We start from the raw sequence: 25,997 nt of genomic DNA, 5'->3' as shown, positions 1-25,997 counted from the left end.
CGCCCCACCCACCATTATCACGTGGCCCTCTGGAGGAAGCAAAGTAGGAAATGTGGCCCTTGGGCTGAAAATGCTTCCCTGCCCCTGCTTTTAGGGCTTCAGCTGTATAGAATATTGTCCCACATTGGTGACAATATTCATTCCCTGTGTTGGAATTCAGGTCAAACCAGAAAAATGTTTCACCATTGTGCTTTGACGCCCAAATGCACTCCTTCCTGTTTTGTTTTGGTGTTTGTTTGTTTTTTTAAAAAAACTGGTGTAGATTATATGGGTTCACGTATGTTAATTGGGACGCGGGTGGCGCTGTGGGTTACACCACAGAGCCTAGGACCTGCTGATCGAAAGGTCGACGGTTTGAATCCCCACGGCGGGGTGAGCTCCCGTCGTTCGGTCCCAGCTCATGCCCACCTAGCAGTTCGAAAGCACCCCTAAGTGCAAGTAGATAAATAGGGACCGCTTTCTAGCGGGAAGGTAAACGGCGTTTCCGTGTGCGGCACTGGTGCTGGCTTGCCAGATGCAGCTTCGTCACGCTGGCCACGTGACCTGGAAGTGTCTTCGGACAGCGCCGCCTCCCGGCCTCTTGAGCGAGATGAGCGTGCAACCCTAGAGTCGGTCCCGACTGGCCCTGACGGGCAGGGGTACCTTTACCTTTACCTTTACTATGTTAATTAAGGAGATACCTTTGGATGACGTTAACTAATTATAGAGGGTTTTTAAAAAAAAGTTATTGAGGACCTTTATATTATCATTGGGGACGCGGGTGGCACTGTGGTTTAAACCACTGTGCCGCTTGGACTTGCCGATCGGAAGGTTGGCAGTTCGAGGCCATGCGACGGGGTGAGCTCCTCTTGTTCAGTTCCAGCTCCTGCCAACCTAGCAGTTCGAAAGCGTGCAGGGCAAGTAGATAAATAGGTACCGCTCTAGCAGGAAGGTAAACGGCATTTCTGTGCGCTGCTCTGGCTTTTCCAGAAGCGGCTTAGTCACGCTGGCCACATGACCCGGAAAAACTGCGGAAGCAGAGAAACGTCGGCTCCCTCGGCCTGTAAAACGAGATGAGCGCAGCAACCCCAGAGTCATTCGCGACTGGACTTAACTGTCAGGGGTCCCTTTACCTTTTATATTATCATTGCTCTTGAATTCTCAAGCAGAAGTTTCTTATTAACAGTGTAATATCCCAAGCCACTGTGGGTGGCAAAATCCAGAGGCAGGAGTGTAGCACACAATGCTTGCACTATTTGATAGCTTTTCCTTCAGCAGCCTTTCCAGCTCGGATGCTAAAGTGCTGAATCAGTCGTGGAGGAATCTATCACCTGGCTGCCCCCTCAGGTAACAGCTGTGTCGGTTGTTACTGTCAACTGACTCAGCAGCCACAAGTTTTCTGTAAGTGGAGATACTGTATGTCACTTGGAGATAGACCATGTAACTATGGCTTTAATGGTGAAACAGAAAGCTCTTAAGAGCAGACTTCATCATGTTCTTCATTCTGTGTGGTGCGGTGTAGCTCAGTACATCTGAGTGTCATAGATATTTTAAGAACTAAAACCAGCTCAGAGTCTTGTATGATGCAGAACAAGGCTGATCACACAAAACAAGGCGGGCACAGCTGTCACCTCTATCATATTAATTTCCACTCCTTCCCCATTTCCAAATCAAGGTGTTTGCTGTCAAAGACAACCAAATGCTGACTGAGAAGTTAGTTTAAACAAATACAATAAAACTGCAAAAACAAAGCAGTAAAACCACAGAAAACAGAAGCTGCAGCAAATCTACCCCACTAAAAGTCCCACGAATTGGATTAAGATTTCAGGATCTCTTCTTTTAGACAAGTGTGATATTTTGACTTCCACTTTCTCCTCCAGATGCTCTGAGATGAATAAAAGGGAATTGTAGGCAAGGTAGCAGCTCATTCACATCAGATCTGGAAAAGAAAGTGGAAGTCATTATTACATAGTGAAATTAGCAACTAATAAACACCTAAAAATAATAATAGCCACTTCAATTTTGGAATCCAGAACAAACTTTTTCTGAAGTTCTGTCCCATGCTTTAAAACCCTCTCCCCCAATGTTTCCCTCTCTCTCTCTCTCTGTCTCTCTCTCTCCCCTCTCTGAAAATCCCGCTAATGAAGAAAGTGAGGTGGCAGAATGGGCAGGAATAAGGGCAGCACAAGAATTCCACTCAGCTGTAGAAAAGTTTGTGCTGATTTAATGTGGGATACATTCCTCTATTTACCTTACAGCAATTCCTAAATGTATGTGGATAGAAGTCAACTTAAATGATAGCACAGGGGAAAACCTTAAATCAATAATCATAATCATAATAATAGCAGCTAACATGGAGTCATCCAGAAGTTGATGGACTCCAACTCCCATCATCCCTTGCCATTGACCACGCTGTCTGGGGCTGATGGGAGTTGGAGTCCAACAGACAGGCCCAGACAGAGGGGGAGCCATATGGGCCGCTTGGCCCGGGCCTCCGATTCCAAAGGGGGCCTCAGTCAGCATATTCACAATCGCAGGGAATGCACTGGGGCAAACGCGGAGGCATGGGGGGGCACATTATCTACCTGGGCCAGGCCTCTGCCTGGCTCTGCAAGGCCCTGCCAACAGGTAAAATGTTGGCATCCCCTACCCTAAATATATGTCATCCAGCCCACCTCAAGCAGCTGAAGTGACATTTCCTCTCCTTCACAAATATATTAGAACACATAAATGACAGTTTCTGAGCTATTTACTGCACGGCCTTCATTGTTTTCTTTTATTGTATAACTTGCTTTGATGCACTCAAGTGCAAAAAGGTGACTAATAAATACAAATAACACACAAACAAACAAACCTGTTTTTCTGGTTTTGTCAGGATACAGCAACTGCCTCTCCTGTGATTCTGCGGGTAGACCCAAAGGGCTTTTATCTTTATTGGACTTTGCAGAGTAAGGTAAGTCCTGATCCTCAGTCTTTAATTGGAGATGTTGATGTCAAAAGATACCAGAGTCATAGAATTATAGAGTGTCATCTAGTCCAACCCCCTTCAATGCAGGAATCTCAACTAAAGCATTCATGACACATGAGCATCCAACCTCAGCTTAGAAATCTCTAAGGAAGAAGAGTCCACTATCTTCCGAGGGAGACTGTTCCACTGTCAAACAGCTCTTACTGCCAGAAAGTTCTTCCTTAAGTTTAGGTGAAATCTCCTTTCTTGTAACTTGAATCCATTGATTTGGGTCCTCTGGAGCCGGAGAAAACAAGCTTGTTCCTTTAGCCCTTTAGATATTTGAAGATGGCCCCCATATCTCCTGTCAGTCTCCTCTTATCCAGGCTATAAAACCCCAGTTCCCTCAACCATTCCTCATAAGACTTAGTTTCCAGACCCTTGATCATCTTGCTTGCCCTCCTCTGCGTACGTTCCAAGTAATCAGCATCCTTCTTAAATTGTGGTGCCCAGAATTGGACATAGTACTCCAGGTGTGGTCTGACCAAGGCAGAATAGAGTGGTACTATTACTTCCCTTGACCTGGACACTATACTTCTGTTGATGCAGCCTAGAATACCATTAGCTCCCCCCCCCCCCATCGCACTGTTAACTCATGTTAAGCTTGTGGTCTACCTAGATCCTTTTCACATGTACTACTGGCAAACCAGGTGTCCCCCATCTTACATTTGTGCAGGTGGTTATTCCTGTCTAAGTGCAGAACCTTTCATTTGTCACTATTGAAATTCATTTTGTTAGTTTTGGCCTGGTTCTCCAATATGTAACGGTAATCTTGGATCCTGACTCTGTCTTCTGAAGCATTAGCTACCCTCTTAGTTTGATGTGATCTGAAGATTTGATGAGCGTCCCCTGAAATCCTTTACCCATGTAGTTTATAAAGCTGTTGAACAACAACAGGCCCAGGGCTGAACCCCGCTTGTCACTCCCCCCCCCCCCCGGATGATGAGGAACCATTAGTTCTCGTTGGGTTTGAGTCTTTGAAGGGCAAAGCACATAGGTCCCATCCACGAAGCTCCCATCTCCTAAATCAGACCATTCCGTCAAGCTATCTAACCCAGTCCCAGACATCTTCTCTGATTTAGGGGGCAAATTATGTCTTAAATGCAAATGTGTGAAGCACACAGCCCTTATGCCTCACCTTTTTCTGAAGGAGAGCAGCTTTGAGAGGAACCAATTGTGAGTGATGAAGCAAGAAGTGGGGAGAAGGTGAAGATGCGCTTACTTTTTTCTCTGCTGGCTGTATCTCAGTAGTAAAGCATCTGCTTTGCATGGACAAGGTCTCAAGTTCAATCCCCGGCATCTCGAGATAAGACAGGGAGAGACCCGTGTCTGGAACCCTAGGGAGTCACTACAAGTCAGTGTAGGTGACCCTGGGGTGGATGGACCAACAATCTGACTCTTTGTGAGGCAGCTGCTTCCTAGGCAGCTGTGGTTTTCAACTCCAGGTCCATTCATGTGGGGTTCTAAGCAAATGTTTGCACATATGGTTGTGGGGGGGGGGGACAGCTTGGTGACAGAAGAAAAATGGGATTGATCCCCTTTATTCTAACTCCAGATGGGCTCTTCTTGGAGGCTTCAGAAAAAGCAGCCATAGCATTACACCTATCTTTGTATCATGCAAAGTTTTGAACTTATGACGGAGGTCCCTGACCCAGTTCTGCTCTTTGACATCCTTTTATCTGGAGATACCAGGCAGCCAACTTCTGCATGTAAGGAGGGTGTTCTGCTGCTGAGCTCTGGCCCCTCCCAAGCTAGAAGGGCATTAATTATATTTGCTGACTGACCAGCATGTGCATCTGGGGAATTCTGGAGAAAAGCAGTGAGTCAATGGAGAGCGGAAACTAGAAAGCTAACTATTTTATGTATGGAGATGCTTCGTGGGAAGTGATGATGATGATTTTATTCTTAATTGTGTGAGAACATTCTTTTCTCATGCAGTAGTGTTCTAAAATATTAGACATAGGTCATTTTTTAAAAGCCTATATTAAATGCATGAATATTTTAAATATGTTTATTTGTAATGGTGTGTTGTTTCACCACGTTGGTGTTAGCTGTCCTGGACTCTCTTGGGTGGAAGGGCAGAATAGAAATGTAACAATAAAGGAGCATTGAATACCCCATGCCTGTTGACCACTTCTTTCTACTGCAGGCAACCTCCAAACTCACTTTTTCTCTCAACCTTATACATCACCTATGATGTGCCTCTAAGCCTCATAGGAAGCTGACTTGTGCCAAGTCAGCTAGAAGCTTTGTCTACCCTGACTGGCAGAAAACTTTCCTATCAGCTGTTACCTGATCTTTTCTAACTGGAGGTGCCAAGGATGGAACTTGGGACTTTCTGAGTACAAACCATGTGCTCTTTCATTGAGCCACACTTCCTCACTTGGAAGGGACATCGCAGACATTAATTTTGCACTTAACCTTTCTGATGCTCTGAATCTTTTGCTCCTGGTTTGCATGGAATTGAACATGCAGGGGGTAGAAAACACAAAGTACTTGTGCATCCTGTTCTCCAGTATCTCTGTCACAACTGGAGGTGCTACGTGTTCTTTAGGCATCCTCTTAGTCTCAGTTTCTCTTTGACACATCCAATTTAGCTCTTCCAAAGAGCCACTTCCCACTGTCACCTGGCCAAAGCATGTACTTGTTGTTCATTGCTTGTGTAAAAGTTGGGACTTATAGTAGCACTAGGTTGCCTTACATGGAGAGATGCCTTGAAGATTTGAGACTGGGGTAGATTTGTCCTAGGGACGCGGGTGGCGCTGTGGGTAAAACCTCAGCGCCTAGGACTTGCCGATCGTTAGGTCGGCGGTTCGAATCCCCGCGGCGGGGTGCGCTCCTGTTGCTCAGTCCCAGCGCCTGCCAACCTAGCAGTTCAAAAGCACCCCTGGGTGCAAGTAGATAAATAGGGACCGCTTTCTAGTGGGAAGGTAAACGGCGTTTCCGTGTGCTGCGCTGGCTCACCAGATGCAGCTTGTCACGCTGGCCACGTGACCCGGAAGTGTCTTCAGACAGCGCTGGCCCCCGGCCTCTTAAGCGAGATGGGCGCGCAACCCCAGAGTCGGACACGACTGGCCCATACGGGCAGGGGTACCTTTACCTTTTTTAGATTTGTCCTGCAGATTTGGCAAAACAGAGAAAAGAAGGAACATAAGAACATAACAAGGGCCTGCTGGGTGAGGCCAATGTCTCATGGCATCTAGTGTGCTGTTCTCACAGTTGCCAACCAAATGCCTATGGGGAGCTTGAAAACTTGCCATGGGTTTCTGGATTTTTGGTATGTGGATACCAAATGGATCGTAGAATTGTTGAGTTGGAAAGGATTCTGAGCGCCATCTAGTCCAACCCCCTGCAATGCAGCAATCTCAACTAGATCACACATGACCGGTGACCATTCAACCTCTGCTTCAAAACCTCCACCTTCTAAGGGAGACCATTCTACTGTCAAATAGCTCTTACTGTCAGAAAGTTCTTCCGAATGTTTAGGCGGAATCTCCTTTCTTGATAACTTGAAGCCACTGGTCCTGTAGCTTGAAGACCTACCCTCTTAAGCAGGAGAAAACAAGCTTGCTCCATCTTCCATGTGACACCCCTTTAGATAATTGAAGATGGCTTTCATATCTCCTCTCAGTCTCATCCATTCCAAACTCCCTCAACCGCTCCTCATAAAGCTTGGTTTCCAGACCCTTGATCATCTTGGTCACCCTTCTGTGCACCAATCCCAGCTTGACAATATGCTTAAATTGTGGCACCCAGAACTGGACATGGTACTCCAGTTGTAGTCTGACTGAGGTAGAATAGTGTGGTACTACTTCTCTTTGGACACAATACTAGCCGAAACCATGGCTTAGATCCTGTGAGCACAGAAGCAGCATGAAGAGGAACAATCAGCTGCTCTAGCTCCATACACCAGCGCACTCCACATTTATTTCCAAACCAGTTAGGCTTAACTGTGGCTCCAAGTGATATGCATGAACCAGCCCAGTGTAAGGCTGTTTGGTAAGTGGAGCAATAATCCACATGAAAAGGAAGGCCATCTGTCTCCTTCTCCTCCATGAAAACTGAAAACGCAGTGAGATAAGCAGGCCAGTGGGGACTGAGAGCCTCTGATCGTTTAGTTCTGCTTTCTAGTTAAGTATGATACTGTGGTTTGGGGTGCTTCCTTCTCTTAATCACAGGAGTAACTGAAGCTTGAGAATAAGACAATAGCAGTAACTATGCACAGTAGAACCATGTCAGGAGGTTGACAATTTGTCAGGTTTCACTTCCTCTTGGAAGACTAGAAAGTGGTAGAAGTCCAACAGCAGGGATCATTCAGTTTGTAACGTAAGGGCTAACTCTGCTATCAATGTCTGCTAACCAGATAGGGTGGCAGAGGTTTCGTTTGGCAACAAGGCAGAGTGGCATGATGTTTGCTGAGTCACCTCATGCCCTGATTGGCTATGTAGCCCTGAGGGAGCTATGTACAAGACCTTAACTAAGAAAGGCAAAGCTTCTCTGTTTCTTTCTCCTCAAACTATACACTGCCTTCATTCAATTTTGTTCTGCAACGCGTTATCAGGACATTTCTCTCTGAAATCTGTCTGAATTATTTAAGTGACTTTGCTGACAATAAGAAGATCCCAGGTGGACCAAACCACACACACAACGCCCTCTTTTCCACAGTGGCCAAGCAGATATTTCTAGGGAGCCCACCAGCAAGGCATGAATACAATAGCTGTAGCTCCCAAGCAAGTGATATTCAGAGATATAATTGCATTTGGACCTGGAAACTCCATTCACTTATCATGGCCAATAATCACTGATAGTTTTGTCTAGAATAACATGTCACACTAAATTGAAACATTTACCTTGTAATCATGTCAAGTCACACCCTTAACATGCTTAACAAACTACAGTCATACGCTTAACAAACTACAGCACCCAGAATTCTTTGGGGGGAGCCATGAGTGGTATCATAGCGCTTTGAATGTGTGATGTGAATCTGGCCAGTGTTCTCCACCACACCCGAGGGGAGTTGGCTAGCTTAGGGGTGCAGGGCAGGTCACGTTGCACACAAAGCTCTGACCTCCTGAAACCTGGTTGCTGCTTACTCACGGCTCTGCCAGGTACTAGTTTGCTGCAGTATAGGGACCCTTTGAGTTAGGGATGAGTTTTCTAGAGAGTGAAGTGGGGCCTCTTGCACTCTGCTGCTTGTAGTTACTGGCAGATAGCTCACTAATTTGTCAACGGAAGAGATGGGCTTGTCTGAGGGTAGTGATAACTCAGGTGTCTCATTTGCCTGGAAAATTCAGTAGTCTTATGATTAGAATACTAAGCAAAATAAACAAATGTGGGAGTAGGATGGTGGTTTGTTTAATTCCACACTGGGAGGGGCCAGTGGCAGGCTGGTTTCCCACTTGCGAAAAGAGCTTGTAAACAAAGGTGAGCTCAAATGCTGTTGGGCAAGCTAACAAACAGTCCAGTTCCGAAGCCAGTTTTTGTACAAGGGGGGGTGACTTTTTGTACAAATGTATAGCAGTGTACAAAAAGTTCCGTCAGAATGGTTTATCCATGTAGTTCTTTGGGGGATAAGAATTCTATTCCTATCAATTTTAAGGTGTTGCCAGATGTAACATTTGCACATGTTTGCCATCAGATTCCTTGGGATCTTGCATCGTGTGAGATGCCGGATTTTGAGTGGTGAAGTTACTGGGCATTGTGGTGATTAACTTTTCCCTCCCCGTTGTTTTCTCTCTCCAAATGACACACCTCCTGCTGCTTCCCCCTTCTAAGTTTTTCTTCCAGAGTGAATGAAGTGAGCAATTTGGAGCGTGGAAATGGCCAGCAGGGAAAGGGTTACACCCACCCACCCCTTCTCTGCTCACAAATTGAAGCGGCTTTTAAGTTAAATAATAATAATCAGAGCTGAGGCATGTGATGTGCCATTTGGCCTGAATCAGCAAACGAGAATTGTGATGTTCTTGGAAATTTGCTTGTCAGCATTTGAAAATACAAACAAGGGAGATTTAGGCTTCTTGAGCTCCCTGCTGTTATACCCCATCATGAAAGTAAAAACCAAACAAAAAAGATATGCATTGATGCAGATCCGTGGTGTGTTACATTAAAGCTTCCATCATTTGACTGCTGTTGCTAAGCAGTAACCAGGGAAGGGGGTCGTGCCCATGCCGATGGGTGCTAGTGCCGCTGAGAGCCTGCAGACTTTGAAGGTTATAAAGTGCAAGTACAAGAAGGAGAAGGAGACGTGCAAAGCTATTGTGTGGGTTGCCCTGACCACTGTATTTGCAGCATAGCGTGAACCAATGATGTCATCAGAATGCGTCCTTGGCGGGCTAAAGACCTCTGCAGAGGCAAATTCTCACAGCAAGCTCCTCTTTCAGATAACCTAACACAGTGGCTCATAACACTGCATGGAAAATGCAATGAAGGTTGAAAAATGCAGTGGTCGGATTACTGGCTCGGGATCCGTTTAGATCTCTCATGTTTTAAAACACCTGTATTGGTTGTCAGTTTGTTTCTAGGCCCAATTCAAAGGGCAAACATTAGTATGTGATAGTCAAAAGAAGACAGCTAGTGAAAGATCCAGTTGCCATTTGAGTATAATACACAAACGTTTCAGAACGTCCCCAATATTTCCACATAATATTCATGTGAGAGTCACTGTAGTAGTTAAAGCTAAGAAGAATTCTAATTTTCTGAGAAGATACCTTGCATTTTATATAACACAGATTCCAAACATCAAAGTGATACTGGGCTAGCTGTTATGTTTTGGACATTACCAATTACTGCTTAGTAGTGGTAACATTCTCTAATGGAATCTGTTGAAAAATGGGTAATGTTTAATGCATGCTGTTTTGTACATTAGAAGATGTGATTAGGCTGCTGAGTAATGGGTTTGTGAATGCAAGTGCTTTCCTTTCCTTTACAATTGCTCAGGACTTGAATGTTATTTTTTGATATTTTGCAGGAAATGGAATTTTTGGAAATTACAAGCATTCGAGATACTAGAATAGGGAAATTTGCAAAGATTCCCAAGGTGAGTTTGTGGCATAGTGTATAGGATTAGTAATTGTTATCCATGCAATACTCATTGGGAGATGCCATTGTAACTTGTTCATTGACTTCTTCCTCTCATATTGACTGAGCTGTTCTTTTCATTTGCGGTAGCAAATTGTGTGTTTTGTAACACTGGACTGTATGAAATGTGTGACCAGTGAAACATGTATCCTTTTTTGCACTGCTAAATTTGGGAGTGGACAGTGGGTGCAAAATCTGAAAAATGTTCAGGAGAAACTGCTAAACAGTGCTTATGTAAGAGGTTACAAAATAGGTAAAATAAAATGGGGGAAAGTCTGGTGAATAAATGGGCATGCGTAGGCCCACATTTAAAAGAGAGAGAAAACATTCCCAAGAAAGATAAAGTTGGTGCAAGCAATATTCAGTGTACATGGGGTGTTTTTTTTCAAACTCAGCAAAGTCCCACATTAACAAGACAACATCTCATGGTCCTTATTTTTAGGACAGAATTATACATGGCGAAAAACACAGGATTGCTGCAAAAATATTAGCCCCATGAGAGGTTTGTTCCCTTCCTTTCCATAATGTGTGGTGAAACTTACCTGTGATCTGGCATCAAGAACCAAAGGTGTAAAACATGCACATTTCCTGACAAGTGTAGTACTGTAAGTTTCAGTATAACTTATGGAGGAGACAATCTCTCTTTTTTAAAAATATTATTGTATTGATTTTCCAAATTATTAAAAATCAAACCAAATTACTTAATTTAATACATTTTCTTAAAACCAGGTTTCCCACTCTTGTTGCAATCATATGTCCAATATATTCTCCCATATCTGCTCAGTTCTTATTTAGTCTCCAGTTGACATCCTTCACTTGTCATTAAAACATTCTTCCAGCTGTCCCCTTTTTCACCTTACAATCAGCACCTCATTTTCCTCTTGTAAATATATAATCCATTTCACTTGTAGCCCTTCATGTACATTTTTGTTCCAGACTTGGAATGTTAAAAGAGTTCAGTTCTTTCTTTTGTTGTTCAATTCTTTGCAGTGTTTATCTGAGTGGTACAAGGTCACATTCCATTCAGTTCCATTGTTATCAAACTGACATGTGAGCCACAGCCATAAATCTCTCATAGAGTGAACTTTCCAGACATCTGCCATTAAATTCCCCTCTGGAGTTCTTTCTCGGCACACAATACACAGCACACACTTTCCTAAGAATCAGCCTCTCTTCAGTAACTATCCAGTTGCGGGTCGTTTTTCTTTTTCCCTGCTGGATTTCTCCTACAACACCCTGGTCTGGCAGTGGTGATGAATAAAATCCATTCAGCTTCGGTTAAGTGGGGGGCATAGCAAAACCTTATTAAATTCCTTGTAAAGCATAATTGAAAAGCCCCCCTCCTCAGGGGCATACGAAGAGGGGGCAGGGAGCAGTCCTCCATGGGTGCCACCGGGGGGGGGGGTGTGACAAGATGGTCCGCTGCCTGCCCCCCAGCTGTAGAGTGGCCGAGGGTACGGCTCCATACACATGGCAGCCCGTACAGATGGCACTCGATCAGCAGTCCATACAGGCTGCCGCATGTGCGCTACTGGGTGGTTCGCCATGCCCCTCAGCGCCACACCCCAGGTGACGGAGAGGCTTCCTCCGCCACTGCCCCTCCCCGTTTTTGAAGCATCAAAGTAGCAACTACACATGTCTCTTCATCATAGGGGAGGACAAGAAATAGAAAGACCATTAGAAAACCATAAGAAAGTAGAAAGCTCCTTGTCCTCCCTCTTTCCTTTGAGGCTGTTGTAAGGATTCTCAAGCTTCAGAAAACATTCAAATACCTTCAGAAAACCAGTCCTGGTTATTTCGGCAGCTGATTGATTGCAGCCTCTTAGCATATGAGGCTTAGAGAGCGCCTCTTGATGAATGCCAATTATCCAAATTGAAGAGGAACCTTCCACAAATGGAGGCTCATCCATGGCAGCGGCACACTCCCAGATCGCTCCTGTTCTGCCTTTCAAGTTGGCAGACACGGGATTGCGCCACACTGCGGGGTGCAGTGAACTCCCCACTGAAGAAGACCGAGAGGATTTATGCCTCATTTCCTCTCTTCCCCCTGCCTGAATTTCCCTGCAGCCCCTGGAGGGCTGCGGAGAACAACTGCCATTGATGGTGGGCATGGCCAGAAACAATGGAGGAGACAATCTCGACACAAAGCTGCCATTATTTTCTGACAGCTCTGAGCTTATTTTAGCATCTGACCCTGTTATAGTATTTCTGCAAGAAGTTCAATAATCTATGCTGGGGTGGGAACATGTTAAACTTTTCAGTAAACTAGGGATGGGGAACTAGTGACTCCAGATGCTCCTAAATCACATCTGTGTCAGCCAGCACTGAGAAGATAAGAGTTGTAATCCAACAACATCTGGAAGGCCACAGGTTCCCCATCCCTTCTATAAACAGTAAATGAATAAAGTACTACACTATTCAATGAGTAAAGGGAATTATAATTTTTGAAAAATGCTATATTGGTTAATGTTTTCTGATCTTCAAGCTGAATCATTCCACTTTGAATTTCAAGCAAAAGGTTGACCCAGTTCTTGTTGTTTCAGGCAGGCAACTTGTCCTCCCCTCTGCATTCCTACTTGAAATTTTCATGTTTGTTTATCCTTTGCAGAGCCAGAAGCTCCGAGACGTTTTCAACCTGGATTTCCCAGACAACAATTTCTTTCTCAAGACATTGACTGTGGTTTCTGGTCCTGATTTGGTGGATCTCACTTTTCACAATTTTGTTTCCTATAAAGAAAATGTTGGAAAGGTATTCAAAAACTATAAAAGGAATTGGGCTGGGGCATCATGAAGAGTTCTGAAATTGACTCCAAAAGGAGTGATGGGAAGATGGGCAAACTGTCCACTAGTGACTTATTTTTCAAAGAGTGAGCACATGTTATTCACAAAAAGAGCAGTTTATGCTGCCCTGCTCCTCAATTATCCTGGAAGTTTGCGCAAGCAAAAAGATAAATGGAGCTTCCATGCTGAGTCACTGAGAAAGCCAGTAAAATATTTGAAGTGCTGGGTTTGGCTATGAGAGATTAATGTTTTAATCCCTGACTGGCCATGAAGTTTGCTGGATGCTTTGCAAGACACACCTGCTTTCAACTTGAGAAAACAGGAATTGAGAAAATGATTTCTGCTTATTTACCTTCAGCTCTTTGGAGGAAAGACAGAATATAAGTTAATTAATAAATAAACTTTTGTGGGTTTTTTACCTTGATGCTCTTTATTTATTATAGACAGGTACCTGTAAGATGTATCGAAGTGCCCTCTTTAAACAGGGAAAAGAATAATTTGTTCCACTAAAATCCTGATTTAAAGCTTATATACCAGAAACTAAATATCATTTATTTCAATGGCTGTCTAGCTGGAGGGCATCACTTTAGAATGGATAACAATGGCAGAGAATGAACAAGTTCCATGTGGAACTTGGCCATAACACACTTGCTCAGCGGCACTGGAAGTGAGGGTGTTGCACAGTTCATTTTCCAGTCTTTCCATGTGTACACACATCTTGTTTTTTCAGGCTTGGGCAGATGATATCATGGTCATTTCTAGGAACCCCTTTGTATATAATGCTTCCCGCTATTCCTTCCTGGAGAGAATGTAAGTAGTTATCAAATAACTTCATACTACCAAGTGTTTTCTGTTATTCCTTCAAATAGCATGCTAAAGTGTTGAGTGCCAACAGAAAGGGCGGCCCCTGAGAAAGAAGGGATAAGACTTGGGGTGCTTATGGAAACCCTCAAGTTTGCAAAGTACAAAACAACGGTTTAAAAGTAAGGTGTCAGTGCCTCCCCCCCAAAGCCAGCCCAGTGAGGACAGAGCTATGGAATACTGGATGTCAGCTGGAAAAAGGAAAACTGAGAGAGAGAGCTGAATGTCCTGTTTTGGTCCCTTATGTCATATAGTGTCCCAAAGGAGGACTTGGCTAGCTAGGACCTGATCAGGTGATGATACACTGCAAGCATGTATCATTCCAACTGTTACACTTCTTTTGTATTTTGATGACATGAAACTAGTCATGTGCTGAGATGAGAGGAATGTACTATAAACAATTCAATCCAGAAAGCTTAAGTATGATATCAACAGAAGATTCTTTTTAGCATCATGATGCTAATTCTCTGGCAAGTTCCGCTGACTTGTATTAATCATCTCAATATGAAATGTTGTTGCCTTTGAGTTTAGCTTGGGATGTCAGGAAACAAGGTGCCCAAATCTCAGTTTCAATTCACTTCACGATTCCCTGTGATTGCAAATGCGACGAGTCTGTGGAATTTAATAACTTTTCGAATCAACGTGGAATCAAATTTCAGCTTTAAATCTAACAATAATTCACCCCAGGCTTTTCTTATGGTTATCTTACTTTTCCCTATTGTTATGGCTACCATACTTCCCTTGTTCCATTTTTTTTCTCTTAGCCAAGGATTGTCTATTTTGAATGTTTCCACAGACTGGTGAAGCTGAAACTGCAACTGAATAGTGAGGGGAAAATTCCTGTTAGGAAGTGAGTATGGCATGTGCATTGTGCTTCTTTTGACTAATGATGGTGTGTGACAAACTTGAATGACTGCACTATCGAGGGATCTTCTTGGACAAATGGCTGCCCAGGGGTTCTTTTGGGAGAGAATGCTTAGAGAGGTCCAGTGTGATATACAGTTCAGAGGGCTGAGGTAAAATTTACCAGGTTTCAAATCCCAGGACAAATCAAGCTGTTCTACAGCACTCACTATATGTTGTGAAACCAGGTTTGCCTCAACTTAATTGTTTATTAAGTGAGGTCACATCCATACCATACTTTTAAAGCACATTTAAAGCTCATTGCTTCCCCCAAAGAATCCCATGAACTGTAGTTTACCCCTAACAGAGCTACAGCACCCTTTAAAAAAACTATAGTTCCCAGGATTCTTTGGGGGAAGTTGTGTGCTTTAAATGTGTGGTGCACATTAGGCTAAGAGAATGTGACTAGCTTAAGGTCACCCACTGAATTTCATAGCTGAATGAAAATTTGAAACCGCCCAAGCCTTGAACAACTTCATCCCCCTGGCTTCCAGTCCTAGGAAGACTCACTCTCCCTGGTTTCCTCACTTGTGGAAAAATTATAATAATAACAATTTTAAAATATTAAGTCATCATCATCTAACAACAACAATAATAAGGCTGGCAAAAGACAGGTTGCCATTTCATTTATCTGCAGAGGAACATAACTTGGCACCATTCAACATAAGATTGGCAAGAAAAAGCAAACATAGAAAAGAAGAGAGGCTCCTGAATTTATGGAGTTCTCAAAAACACTTTCATTGCCAGATGCCAGATTGCCAGAAACAAAGAACTGCTGAGGGGTGTGACACTTTGTCTCTTAGTGAGGCAAGTCATCTACTCTACTCTGCCAGAATTTTTTTTAAAAAGGGTAACGTGAACTGCTTGTCTTTTCTCAGTCACATTTACTCCTAAACGAAAAGGGGAAGGAAATATCAGATAACTATTGCTTATAGTTCTATTGCTATGGTTGGAGCCTATGCTGGATTAGTTCATGGAGACAACTAATGGCCTCCATGTTGGGCAATTTGCCCTTTTCTCTCTACGGACTGCCTTTCCCACTGGAAGTTTTGCCAAATAGCTCTTCCCCAATAACTTTCGCTCTCACTCACCCTTTTCTATCTCTTTCAGTATTTTTCAAGCATTTCCTGCAGACAGAAAAAGGGTAGAAGCAGCATTAAGTGCTTGCCATCTTCCGAAGGGCAAGGTAAGAAGTATATTCTCCATAGCCTAGGGCTCATAGTCAACAGACATGTCTGCCCAACAAATTTATATTCATTTTATACCAGCTTATGTCTTCTTCCAAAGACTTTTGGGAATTGTAGGTTGGAAAGTTCTGTTAGAGGTTCCTAACTCCCCTCAAAATGCTGTAGTTCCCAGCTTCCTTGAGGAAACCGAATGGCAGTTAAACCAGTTTAATTCTATGAAGTATCGATGCCCATTGCTAACACATCAGTAAAATAACTGTAAAAAAGTCAGTTTTCCAGGGAAAACTGCATTACTGTACAATATACAGTGTACCACAGTACAACACTGCCTATTTAGAGCTAAAATGCACATAGTGTTAGATGTACCTTTGTATTTAACTAGCTGTGTGTGTGGAGGGTGTGTGTGTCTGATGATTATTTGGATCACAGGAACTGTGAAGAGAGAATTTACCAATGTCCAACTCAACAGATCCCTCTTGGTTTGTCTCAGTCTTGGAATCTCTTAGCTCAACCTCAGAAGGTATTTGTGTTCAGTGAGAGGTCTCAGTCCTAGAGTACACACACACACACACACACACACACAAAATGAAAACAAGAATGTGTATGAATGCATGTAAAGCTGAGTACAGTGTATTTATTCTTCACTACTGAATGATGTGCACCTGGCACACATTTATTATTATTTATTAAATTTTTTAGTTGCTGTATCTTGCCAAGACAAACCAAAAAGAATCACAAACAATCAAATGAACAACAACAAAACCCCACATAGATACACTGAAACCAAGTGAGGGTGGAGGTAGAAATACATTTAAAGCACGCATATCTGGGCCTGGGCAGGGAAGGGCATCCAGGACAGAGGGCCCAACTTCCAGGGTAGGCTTTGGGCCCCTTCATTTTGGAAATGAAGTCCACAAAAGGGTCGATAACAGTCATCAAGAATTGCTGTTCTGCTTCCAGAATGACGGCATCAATCCAGAGGACTTTCCTGAAGCTGTGTACAAAACGTTCCTGATGAATCTATGTCCTCGCCCAGAGATCGATGAGATATTTACCTCCCAGTAAGCCTCCATTATGTAGCAGCCAGCAGGTGTGGGAGAGAAGGGATGCTGCACAGGCAAAGGGAGGCTGTGAGAACCAGCTGGAATTTTGCAGACTGCTCGATTGACAGCACTGTTACTTTTTAAATGAAAAAGTGGTGAAGGGTAGCAAGATTATCCCCATTCCTCCCACCATTTTGTGAACATTGGTCACTATCCAGTACAGAATTAAGTGTGCTTACGGTCAGACTAAATGTGAGCATGCTGTAAAGGTAAAGGTACCTCTGCCCGTACGGGCCAGTCGTGTCCGACTCTAGAGTTGTGCGCTCATCTCGCTCAAGAGGCCAGGAGCCAGCGCTGTCCGCAGACACTTCCGGGTCACGTGGCCAGCGTGACGAAGCTGCTCTGGCGAGCCGGCACCAGCGCAGCACACGGAAACGCCGTTTACCTTCCCGCTATAAAGCGGTACCTATTTATCTACTTGCACTTAGGGGTGCTTTCAAACTGCTAGGTGGGCAGGAGCTGGGACCGAAAGACGGGAGCTCACCCCGCCGCGGGGATTCGAACCGCCGACCATACGATCGGCAAGTCCTAGGCACTGAGGTTTTACCCACAGCGCTACCCGCATCCCATCATAACTATAATGCCTAGTTATCCCCATAACTTCTACTTACACCAACATTGCAGTGCATGTTTTTCCAGCACCCACTTCATGCTACTGGATGACCGTTTTAGCATGATAAATCCCCAGTCCCCCCACATCTTGTAGTACTGCTGATACCAAATGTAAAGTATCGGACAGGGCAAGGGTAAGAAGGAATTAGTCATGTCAAAACCACAAATGAGTGTAGGAAAAGTTGTCTTGCTGCTAAGAGGGATTTTCCAGAACATCTAAAGACACCACTCTCTCTTTGTCCTTTTTCCATTGTCTCTGCTTAGCCATTCGAAAGCCAAACCATACATGACCAAAGACCACTTGACAAAATTCATTAACAAGAAACAGCGAGATTCTCACCTCAACGACATGCTTTTCCCCCCTGCCAAGCCACAACAGGTTCAGGGTCTCATAGACAAGTATGAGCCCAGTGGGATGAATATTCAAAGAGGTGAGTTTATTTTTTCCATCAGCAGAAGTATGTATCGTAATATTGTTGCTATTATTATTTCTATATCACTACAATTCCAGGGGGGGGGGGACCCTAAATGGATTACAACCATCCTTAAAACATCAAATGTAACATTACAAAAGATCAAAATAAAACATTGCAAATGAAAACCAGATAGAGATGGTCATAGAGGTCCACTATTAAGGCAGCCAGGGATGGACTGCCCACAATTCTCAGTGAGGCAGTTGCTTCAGGGCAGCAGGCTCAGGACAGCTGGGAGGGACAGCAGACCTGGGTCCCTGAGGAGCTCCTTCCCTGTCTCCTCCTCTGGCGCCACCTCCACCTCGCCTTATCCCACTCACCACTGGCCTCCATTTTGGCCTCCTTTTTATTGGCGATGGTGGCAGGAGGTGGTAGCAGAGAATGAGGAGTCGTGGATGGTGCAAAGTCATCAAGGGAAGAGGAAGAATCTGTTTATTACATGGAAATCTTTCAGTAGCCTGGGCCTAGGGCAGCTTAAAATCATTGGGAAACCCAGCCAGATGGGCGGGGTATAAATAATAAATTATTATTAATAATTATATTATTGGGTATATCTGACTAAATAATACTCAGAGTAGCCCCACTGAAATCAATCACTCATTGCTGAGATGGGCAGGAATATGCAAACTCAGTTCCTCCAGGCCCTTGTATTTTGTTATCAGCAATAGTAACATTTTAAAAATTATCTTGCAGGGCAGCTGTCTCCAGAAGGAATGGTTTGGTTCCTGTGTGGTCCTGAAAACAGTATAGTATCACAGGATAAACTCTTGCTGCACCAGGATATGAGCCAGCCACTCTCTCACTACTTCATCAACTCATCCCACAACACCTATCTAACAGGTATGCAGCCATGAGGAGATATGTCCATTTCTACTAACTGTTGTATTTCAAGAGGGTAGCTACTGACCCTTGACTTAGCTTTGTAGCTTACTTTCATTATGAAAACTGTTCATCAGGCCATGACTTATTTATCACTAGCAGGGAATGCCTGGCAATGTCTGGGAATTTATAGAAAGAAAAAAATATTAAAATTTTAAAACAATTTTTAAATTTGTGAATGGACCTGTCACACCAGAAATCAGGCAAGGTCATGTTTTGGTCCGCCATCTTGAATCAAAATGGCACTCAGCATCCAAATATTGATGAAGATGGCTGTCCCTACCTTAGGAACCCTCATGTCAAGTTTGTTAATGAAGTGGCAGAACATGTGCTAAAAACCAGGTAAAGTCATATCAAAAATCACATTTTGGTCTGCCATCTTGATTCAAAATGGCATCTGGCATCCAGATGTAGATGAAGACCACTGCCCCCATCTCAGCAACCCTTGTGCCAAGATTGGTGATGATATTTTGAAAGGTGTCCAAACAAATAGAGAACAGATGGACAAACTATTGTCCAAAATTCATAGTAGAATTGTCCATAACTACCTTTATTTATATGTATGACACTGGCTTGATTGTGCTGTAGATATTGCTTCATGTTCCTTTTACGTATATGCCCTACTTATTGTTATTTTTGTTTTGCTTACTGTCCACATGTCTACTTCTGTCTACCTATTCTGAAATAAGTTATATAACAATTCTTTCTTTTAAAAGGGTTTTAAAAACATAACAATTTTCAATACAACCCACAATTATATAGCAGTGTGTGTGTGTGTGTGTGTGTGTGTGTGTGTGTGTGAACAATATTCATAATTTCAATTATGTCATAGGTGAATTAAAGTTTTCTGAATTTTTGGAAATGGAGAAGTCACAAGTCATTTTTAAAAAAGAAATAAAAGTTTTAAACATTTGTGTAGCAGAAATGAGTTTCCCTTCTCTTCATTCAAAAGATATGGCTGCATAGATGATGATGACAGGCTTATTTTTCCTCCTTCCCCCCCTTTTTTGCAGCTGGACAATTTTCTGGAATCTCCTCTCCTGAAATGTATCGGCAGACCCTATTGGCTGGCTGCCGCTGTGTGGAACTTGATTGCTGGAAGGGGCGTCCTCCAGATGAGGAGCCTATTATCACCCATGGATTCACCATGACAACTGAAATATTGTTCAAGGTACAGATATCTTTAGATGGTTTTTTTTTTTACCTTTTGTTTTTAGAGATTTCACAAAATTTCAAAACGCAAATTTAAAAAATACTGAAAACATCAACATTCGTAGAAGAAACAGAAAAACATAACAAACCTAGTCAGATAAAGCAGATAAAATCTGTGAAAATAAATATTCTTTGCCTGGTGCCAAAATGACATCAGATTTGATTCCAGGTGAGTGTAGTGGCGGAGGAACCCTCTCCAACACGCGGGGTGGGACCTGGCGGCGCATGCACGATGTGCGTACGAACTGCGCATGCGCGGCAGCCCATACGGTCGCCGTGTGAGAGGCAGCCCGTACTGACACCCATACAGATGGCACACAAGAACGGCAGCCTGTATGGATGCCATGCGAGCAGCGCCCATACTAACTGCACGCGTGCCCCTGGCCACTCTGCAGCGGGGGGGGGGGGGGAACAGCAGGCCATCTTGTCACCCCCCAGAATGGTGCCTGGGGCAGCCCCCCCCCCTTCGTATGCCCCTGGGTGAGTGTACCTGGATGAGTGTACCTGGCAAGGACATTAAAAAAATCAGTCCACCACCACTGAGAAGCCTCTTCCTAATAGCCACTCAGTGTATCTACCTCAGGCAATGGGAGAACCCAGAACAGGGACTCTGATGAGTATTCCTATGCCCCACAAATAACCCAGAGATGTATTTTAAATAAAAAGACACATTCTACTCATGTAAAAACACGCTGATTCCCAGACCGTCTGCGGGCTGGATTTAGAAGGTGATCGGGCCACATCCAGCCCACGGGCCTTAGGTTGCCTACCCCCTTCTCTATACTGAGGCCTGGACTGAGTACAAAGAATGTGCTGAGACACAGAAAGCAACCGTAGCCGACATTAGGGCTCTTCGCAATTTTCTTATTGCTTTATTGGTTTGTTCACACACTCCCAGCCCCCATTTTCATTTATCAGTCTAAGAGCTATTCCTTCTGGCTTCTACTCAGCTTCTACTCATCTATGCCATCTGACATCAAATAAAATACAGTAAAATGTATTTTCTTTGTGGCTTACAGTTATGAATCTACTTCCATGTCTTACAAAGTGAAATAGTTTTAATTTAACACCAAAGATAACCAATATAGCAAACTGAAAACCTGGGTCTTATGCAAACTCCGCCCTCCAGATGTTTTGGGACTACAACTCCCATCATCCCTAGCTAACAGGACCAGTGGTCAGGGATGATGGGAGTTATAGTCCCAAGACATCTGGAGGGCCAAGTTTGCCTATGCCTGGTCTTACATATGCAAGTTTAGTACTTAGAACATATGCATCATTAGTGACCCAACTATCTGCTCAGTGTCTGCTATGTGACCCAGAGTCCTGATGTCTACCTGCATTTTTCCTCTCCCAATGTTTTTGAAGACCTTGCAAAGCCTTTTTTCTGGATGCAAAATGTGCAAAGCATATCTGTTCTGGCAGGCATATCCAGCTAGATTATAGTGGACTAGTACCTCCAACAGTAATTGCATCAGCAGGGAATGAGCGAAGATGAAAGGCCGTTTTCCCTTCTCCTACTTTAATGATTAGCTTCTCTATTATGCTTGTGGGTTTGGTGTTCATAATTTCACATTCCAGATCTTATGACATCACGGTCCCCTTTACAATGCACCACCCAACCTGCAAAACAAATAGAGTGCTATTGTGGTTCACTGGAGCTATAATTACATGGAAGGATTGCTCTGCACCACAACAATGAACCTTGCAAAGGAATTACAGGCCATTAACACAGCATGCACCTTTCATTATAGCTTAAGTAATGTATGTTTCCTCCCTTCTTCCTATGGCTGCCTTCCTCTCCAAAATAGCTGTAGGTGGGGGAGGTGACACTCTCCTGCTTTCAACCTTTGAAATGCAGATTAAGTACAGAGGCACTGTTAACAGCCTCCTCCTAGTTCTCTGCTGCTTGTTCAATCAGGAACAGTTGCTTAGCAAGAGGTAATATCAAGTCCCAGGCCATGCTGAACCTTAGTACTAACGCTGCATATCAAGGCTCAGCTTCCACAAAGAAGTCATAAAATAGCACAGTATACAATTGCACGATGCCACATAAGGGAGCAGAAAGAAGGCAGATAATTAGAGATAAAAGCAATGTTACTGTAAGCTACCAATTACTAGTGTCGGGAGGGGAATAAAGAAAAGTTAATGACAAATGCACAGAGGTTTCACAAAAGTATGATTACAAAATAAATACAAAAAGCTGAGAAAGTGTCTGTGGGATTTGTTTGGAAATCTTATCGTGCCTTCCGTTTGTGCATTTCCCAAACTGTTGCTCTCTGAGAAGTGTCTCATATCCAAGGGATTTGAAGTCCATGTATTTAAAAAGTTTAAAGTGCAAGCTCAACAAATATGTGCTTACAGGTGTGCATGGCTCATCATGCAGCTGTGATTGGCTACAGGAGAACATGGTGTTCCTTCCTGACTTTTCTAATGCTAATGCAAGGGCTAGGAAAGAATCTGAAGGATAGAACTGATGGGCAAGAAGAGGAGGTGCTTAACCTTGGCCTACTGATTTTCTCCAATCCACTCCAGAATTAAATACAGTGGTACCTCTGGTTACGTACTTAATTTGTTCTGGAGGTCCGTTCTTAACCTGAAACTGTTCTTAACCTGAAGCACCACTTTAGCTAATGGGGCCTTCTGCTGCCGCTGTGCTGCCAGAGCACAATTTCTGTTCTTACCCTGAAGCAAAGTTCTTAAGCCGAGGTAATATTTCTGGGTTAGCGGAGTCTGTAACCTGAAGCGTATGTAACCTGAAGCGTATGTAACCCGAGGTACCACTGTACACGGTAAAATAATAGTTGCATAATGTCACAGAAGTAATGCAACAGGAGAACAAGAAGGCAGATAAGTTTGAGGGGTGGTGGGGTTTTTTGGGGGGGCTGTTCATGATTTAAAATAACAGAAGACCAAAGAGATTGTACCCCCCCCGATACAGAGTTACATTGACACTGTAAGACAGAAGCCACATATGATATCACAATGAACACGTGTGGCAAACTCTCAGTGGGATGCTGGCTCTGCTCCTGACCATCATGTGTTCAGCAGGATGCATACAATTGCACATGCATGTAGCAATACACACAAAAGGCTCTCTTTCTGAGATCACAAGCCACGTGTTTTCAAGGGTTCCAGTGGTGTAGAGGGAGCTCTATGGGAATGCTGTTGTATATGCAGAGGCTCTATGCAGATATCCAATGAATGCATAATCCCTCTGTCCCCTCTATGAATTCACTATGATATCTACATATGGACCATGGAGGGAGGTGTTCATGGTGAGTTCCAGCACCTCTGTTCACTGTATACAGTTATAGAAATGGGAGGCCCTTTAAAAAGCTTTGGATATATCATAAGGTTCATACAGGAATGACTGATGCCATTCTGAAAGCTGGATAACTACCAAGAACAAGGAGTTCCTTGGTTTGCAAAGTACCAATATCTCTCTTTCTCTTTCTCATTTGCCTCATGCCTTATTACAGGATGCAATTGAGGCTATTGCAGAAAGCGCTTTCAAAACCTCCCCTTATCCAGTGATCCTGTCCTTTGAGAACCATGTGGACTCGTGAGTACTAAGTGTCTACTGATTAGAGAAAAAGCTGAGATTTGCACTCTGGACAAAGGGTAGAGGGGTGGGTAAGAAATGTGTCTAGTCGGAACAAGGTAAAAAAAATAATTGCTGCACAATTAGAACCCACTTACCTGGGAGTCAGCCCCTTTCAACTCAATCAAACTTACTTCTTATAAGTTATTAGGATACAATGGCACAAACATGGCAGAGAGTGGCAACATTTTAATTTGCATGGGACAGTAAGCTTGGGCAAACCATGCATATGCTAAGAGACAGGTGGGGATTTGGGGGTATGGAGCAGGGATGAGGCCAGTCTTCAGGCTTGACATGTGTGTGTTTTATGCCTATATTTTCTTACAGGCCGAAGCAGCAGGCTAAGATGGCTGAGTACTGTAGAACAATATTTGGGGACATGCTGCTGACAGAACCACTTGAAAAATTTCCAGTAAGTGAATAGGGATGTCAAATTGCTACATGGGATGAAGTTATCATGCAAGCAGGTGTTAGCTTGGTCTGAAGTTGCCCTGGCAGTTTGTGCTACGTCTTCACTAGAGGAGTGATGCAAAAACCTAAACTTTGCATGAATGCTAACCTTTTTCTTATCTTCTGGGCAGTTAAAACCAGGAGTCCCACTGCCAAGCCCACAGGATCTCATGGGGAAAATCTTGATTAAGAACAAGAAGAATCAGTTCATACCTGGGGAGAACCAAGAGACTCTGAAGAAAGCAAGAAGTCTGGAGGATATTGTGACTGATCAGCCCACACCAGTAGACAAGGATAGCATAGGTAATATATTCCATAGGGATAGCCCTGTTAATCTTTCGCAGCAAGAGCAACAGTCTTGTGACACCTTACAGGCTAACAAATGTTATTACTGCATAAGCTTTCGTGGACTAGAGTCCACTTCATCATATACAGGGTACATTATGACAAAGGATGGGCCTCACTTGGGGAGGGGGGTGGGAATTCAGATAAGCCTGGAATCAGTTTTTAAGGCTCTGACATAAGCACAATGATTTGATGTGGAAACAGAGGGCAACACTGCCATTTTAGGACAGAATTTCACTTATAAGAATGAGTGGCTTTATCAGTGACTTCAAAAGCGTCTCCAAAGTAGGTATGAGGAAGAGGAAATCTGATTCAGTTCTCACTTAAAGGTGAGCCTGTAGACCTCCAGGTTTGGTAGATGGATTGGGAAGGGTGGAAATTGCAGTCTGAAGGAATTTCAGATCATAAAGAAGATTTTAGACAAATAGCTGGCAGATCTTGGTTGTAGTCATAGGTGGCAACTCCATGGGACACTGGGTGCCTGAACACCCATAAAATTCCCCATAAAGGGGCTAGACACCTACAAATTTCAGTGCCAGGGTCATGCACACTGCATCGCACACATGCCCCCTGGCACCCACCGTCACGGGGCCAAGTTGGTACTCCTGGTTGCAGTCATCACAAATGAACTAATTTCTCTTTTGATTTATTAGTGAAGTCAGGTGAGGTGACTGAAGAAGTATCTGAAGTAGAGGAAGACATGGGAAACCTGGATGAAGAGGAGATTAAAAAGATGCAATCTGATGAGGTACAATTACTGCTCTTAGTTTAAAGAACTCTTGAACAGTAACATGTTTTTGTTTTGCTTTTAAATCTTCCTACTTTCCTGCTTTTTGGTAGAATTGAGCTTTCCACATGTCCAGGACTGGTCCAAGATATCGTGCTGCCTAGAAGTCTACACATTCCCCACCCCCTGTTCTCTATGGGCCAATTAGGAAGTCCCTGTCCTAGCAATACTGCTGAGGCAGGGGAGCAGCTGCACCCCCCCCCCATTTGTGCACTCTGGTCCTCATCCGACTAGAGAGATGCACAAAGGAGATAGCTTGCTTCTGCATATCTGTGCTTCTCCAGCTGGATCAAAGCCAACTATACTCAAGGACAAAGATATGTGGTTCTCATTGACTGTTCTTCTGAGTTCTACCCACTACTTTCTGATTCTGTTTAGGGCTCTGTCTGCCACTGGGCTTTATCATTTTGTCTGTCTGTTTGTATGATATGCCTTTTCCTCTAACTGTCCTAATTTTGCTTAGGGTACTGCAGGTCTAGAAGTGACAGCATATGAAGAAATGTCCAGCCTAGTTAATTACATCCAGCCCATCAAATTCGAATGCTTTGAAAACTCAGCACGTAAGCAAAGATTTATTGTCTCTGTCCTATTGAATGTCATGTTTTCAGGTATTTAGAGCAAGATACTGTATCTGCATGCATTTAGATGTCATCTATAGGCTCCACTGTAAAGGTTGAACAACACATTACATGCTTTTGGAATCCTGGAAGTCTTCCTAAGGTGGTGTGGAGCAGAGA

The 25,997-nt window shown here is 43.6% G+C and overlaps 1 protein-coding gene across 1 annotated transcript in view; it reads left to right on the top strand.

The window, feature by feature from the left end:
* The window catches only part of PLCB2 (phospholipase C beta 2), a 51,375-nt gene that overhangs the window by 1,881 nt on the left and 23,497 nt on the right, over positions 1 to 25,997 (top strand). The window contains exons 2-16 of the mRNA XM_028722540.2: positions 2,855 to 2,932; positions 9,954 to 10,022; positions 12,672 to 12,812; positions 13,575 to 13,654; positions 14,502 to 14,555; positions 15,719 to 15,794; positions 16,756 to 16,856; positions 17,775 to 17,941; positions 18,677 to 18,823; positions 19,876 to 20,033; positions 23,557 to 23,639; positions 24,006 to 24,090; positions 24,260 to 24,431; positions 25,127 to 25,221; positions 25,724 to 25,820. Coding sequence (XP_028578373.2) covers positions 2,855 to 2,932; positions 9,954 to 10,022; positions 12,672 to 12,812; positions 13,575 to 13,654; positions 14,502 to 14,555; positions 15,719 to 15,794; positions 16,756 to 16,856; positions 17,775 to 17,941; positions 18,677 to 18,823; positions 19,876 to 20,033; positions 23,557 to 23,639; positions 24,006 to 24,090; positions 24,260 to 24,431; positions 25,127 to 25,221; positions 25,724 to 25,820 — 1,603 coding nt within the window. The remainder of the gene's footprint in view (positions 1 to 2,854; positions 2,933 to 9,953; positions 10,023 to 12,671; positions 12,813 to 13,574; positions 13,655 to 14,501; positions 14,556 to 15,718; positions 15,795 to 16,755; positions 16,857 to 17,774; positions 17,942 to 18,676; positions 18,824 to 19,875; positions 20,034 to 23,556; positions 23,640 to 24,005; positions 24,091 to 24,259; positions 24,432 to 25,126; positions 25,222 to 25,723; positions 25,821 to 25,997) is intronic.

This window comes from Podarcis muralis, chromosome 1, assembly GCF_964188315.1.
Source record: "Podarcis muralis chromosome 1, rPodMur119.hap1.1, whole genome shotgun sequence".
Taxonomy (NCBI): domain Eukaryota; kingdom Metazoa; phylum Chordata; class Lepidosauria; order Squamata; family Lacertidae; genus Podarcis; species Podarcis muralis.
Note: the sequence above shows the minus strand (reverse complement) of the source record. Positions and strands in the feature narration are given on the sequence as shown.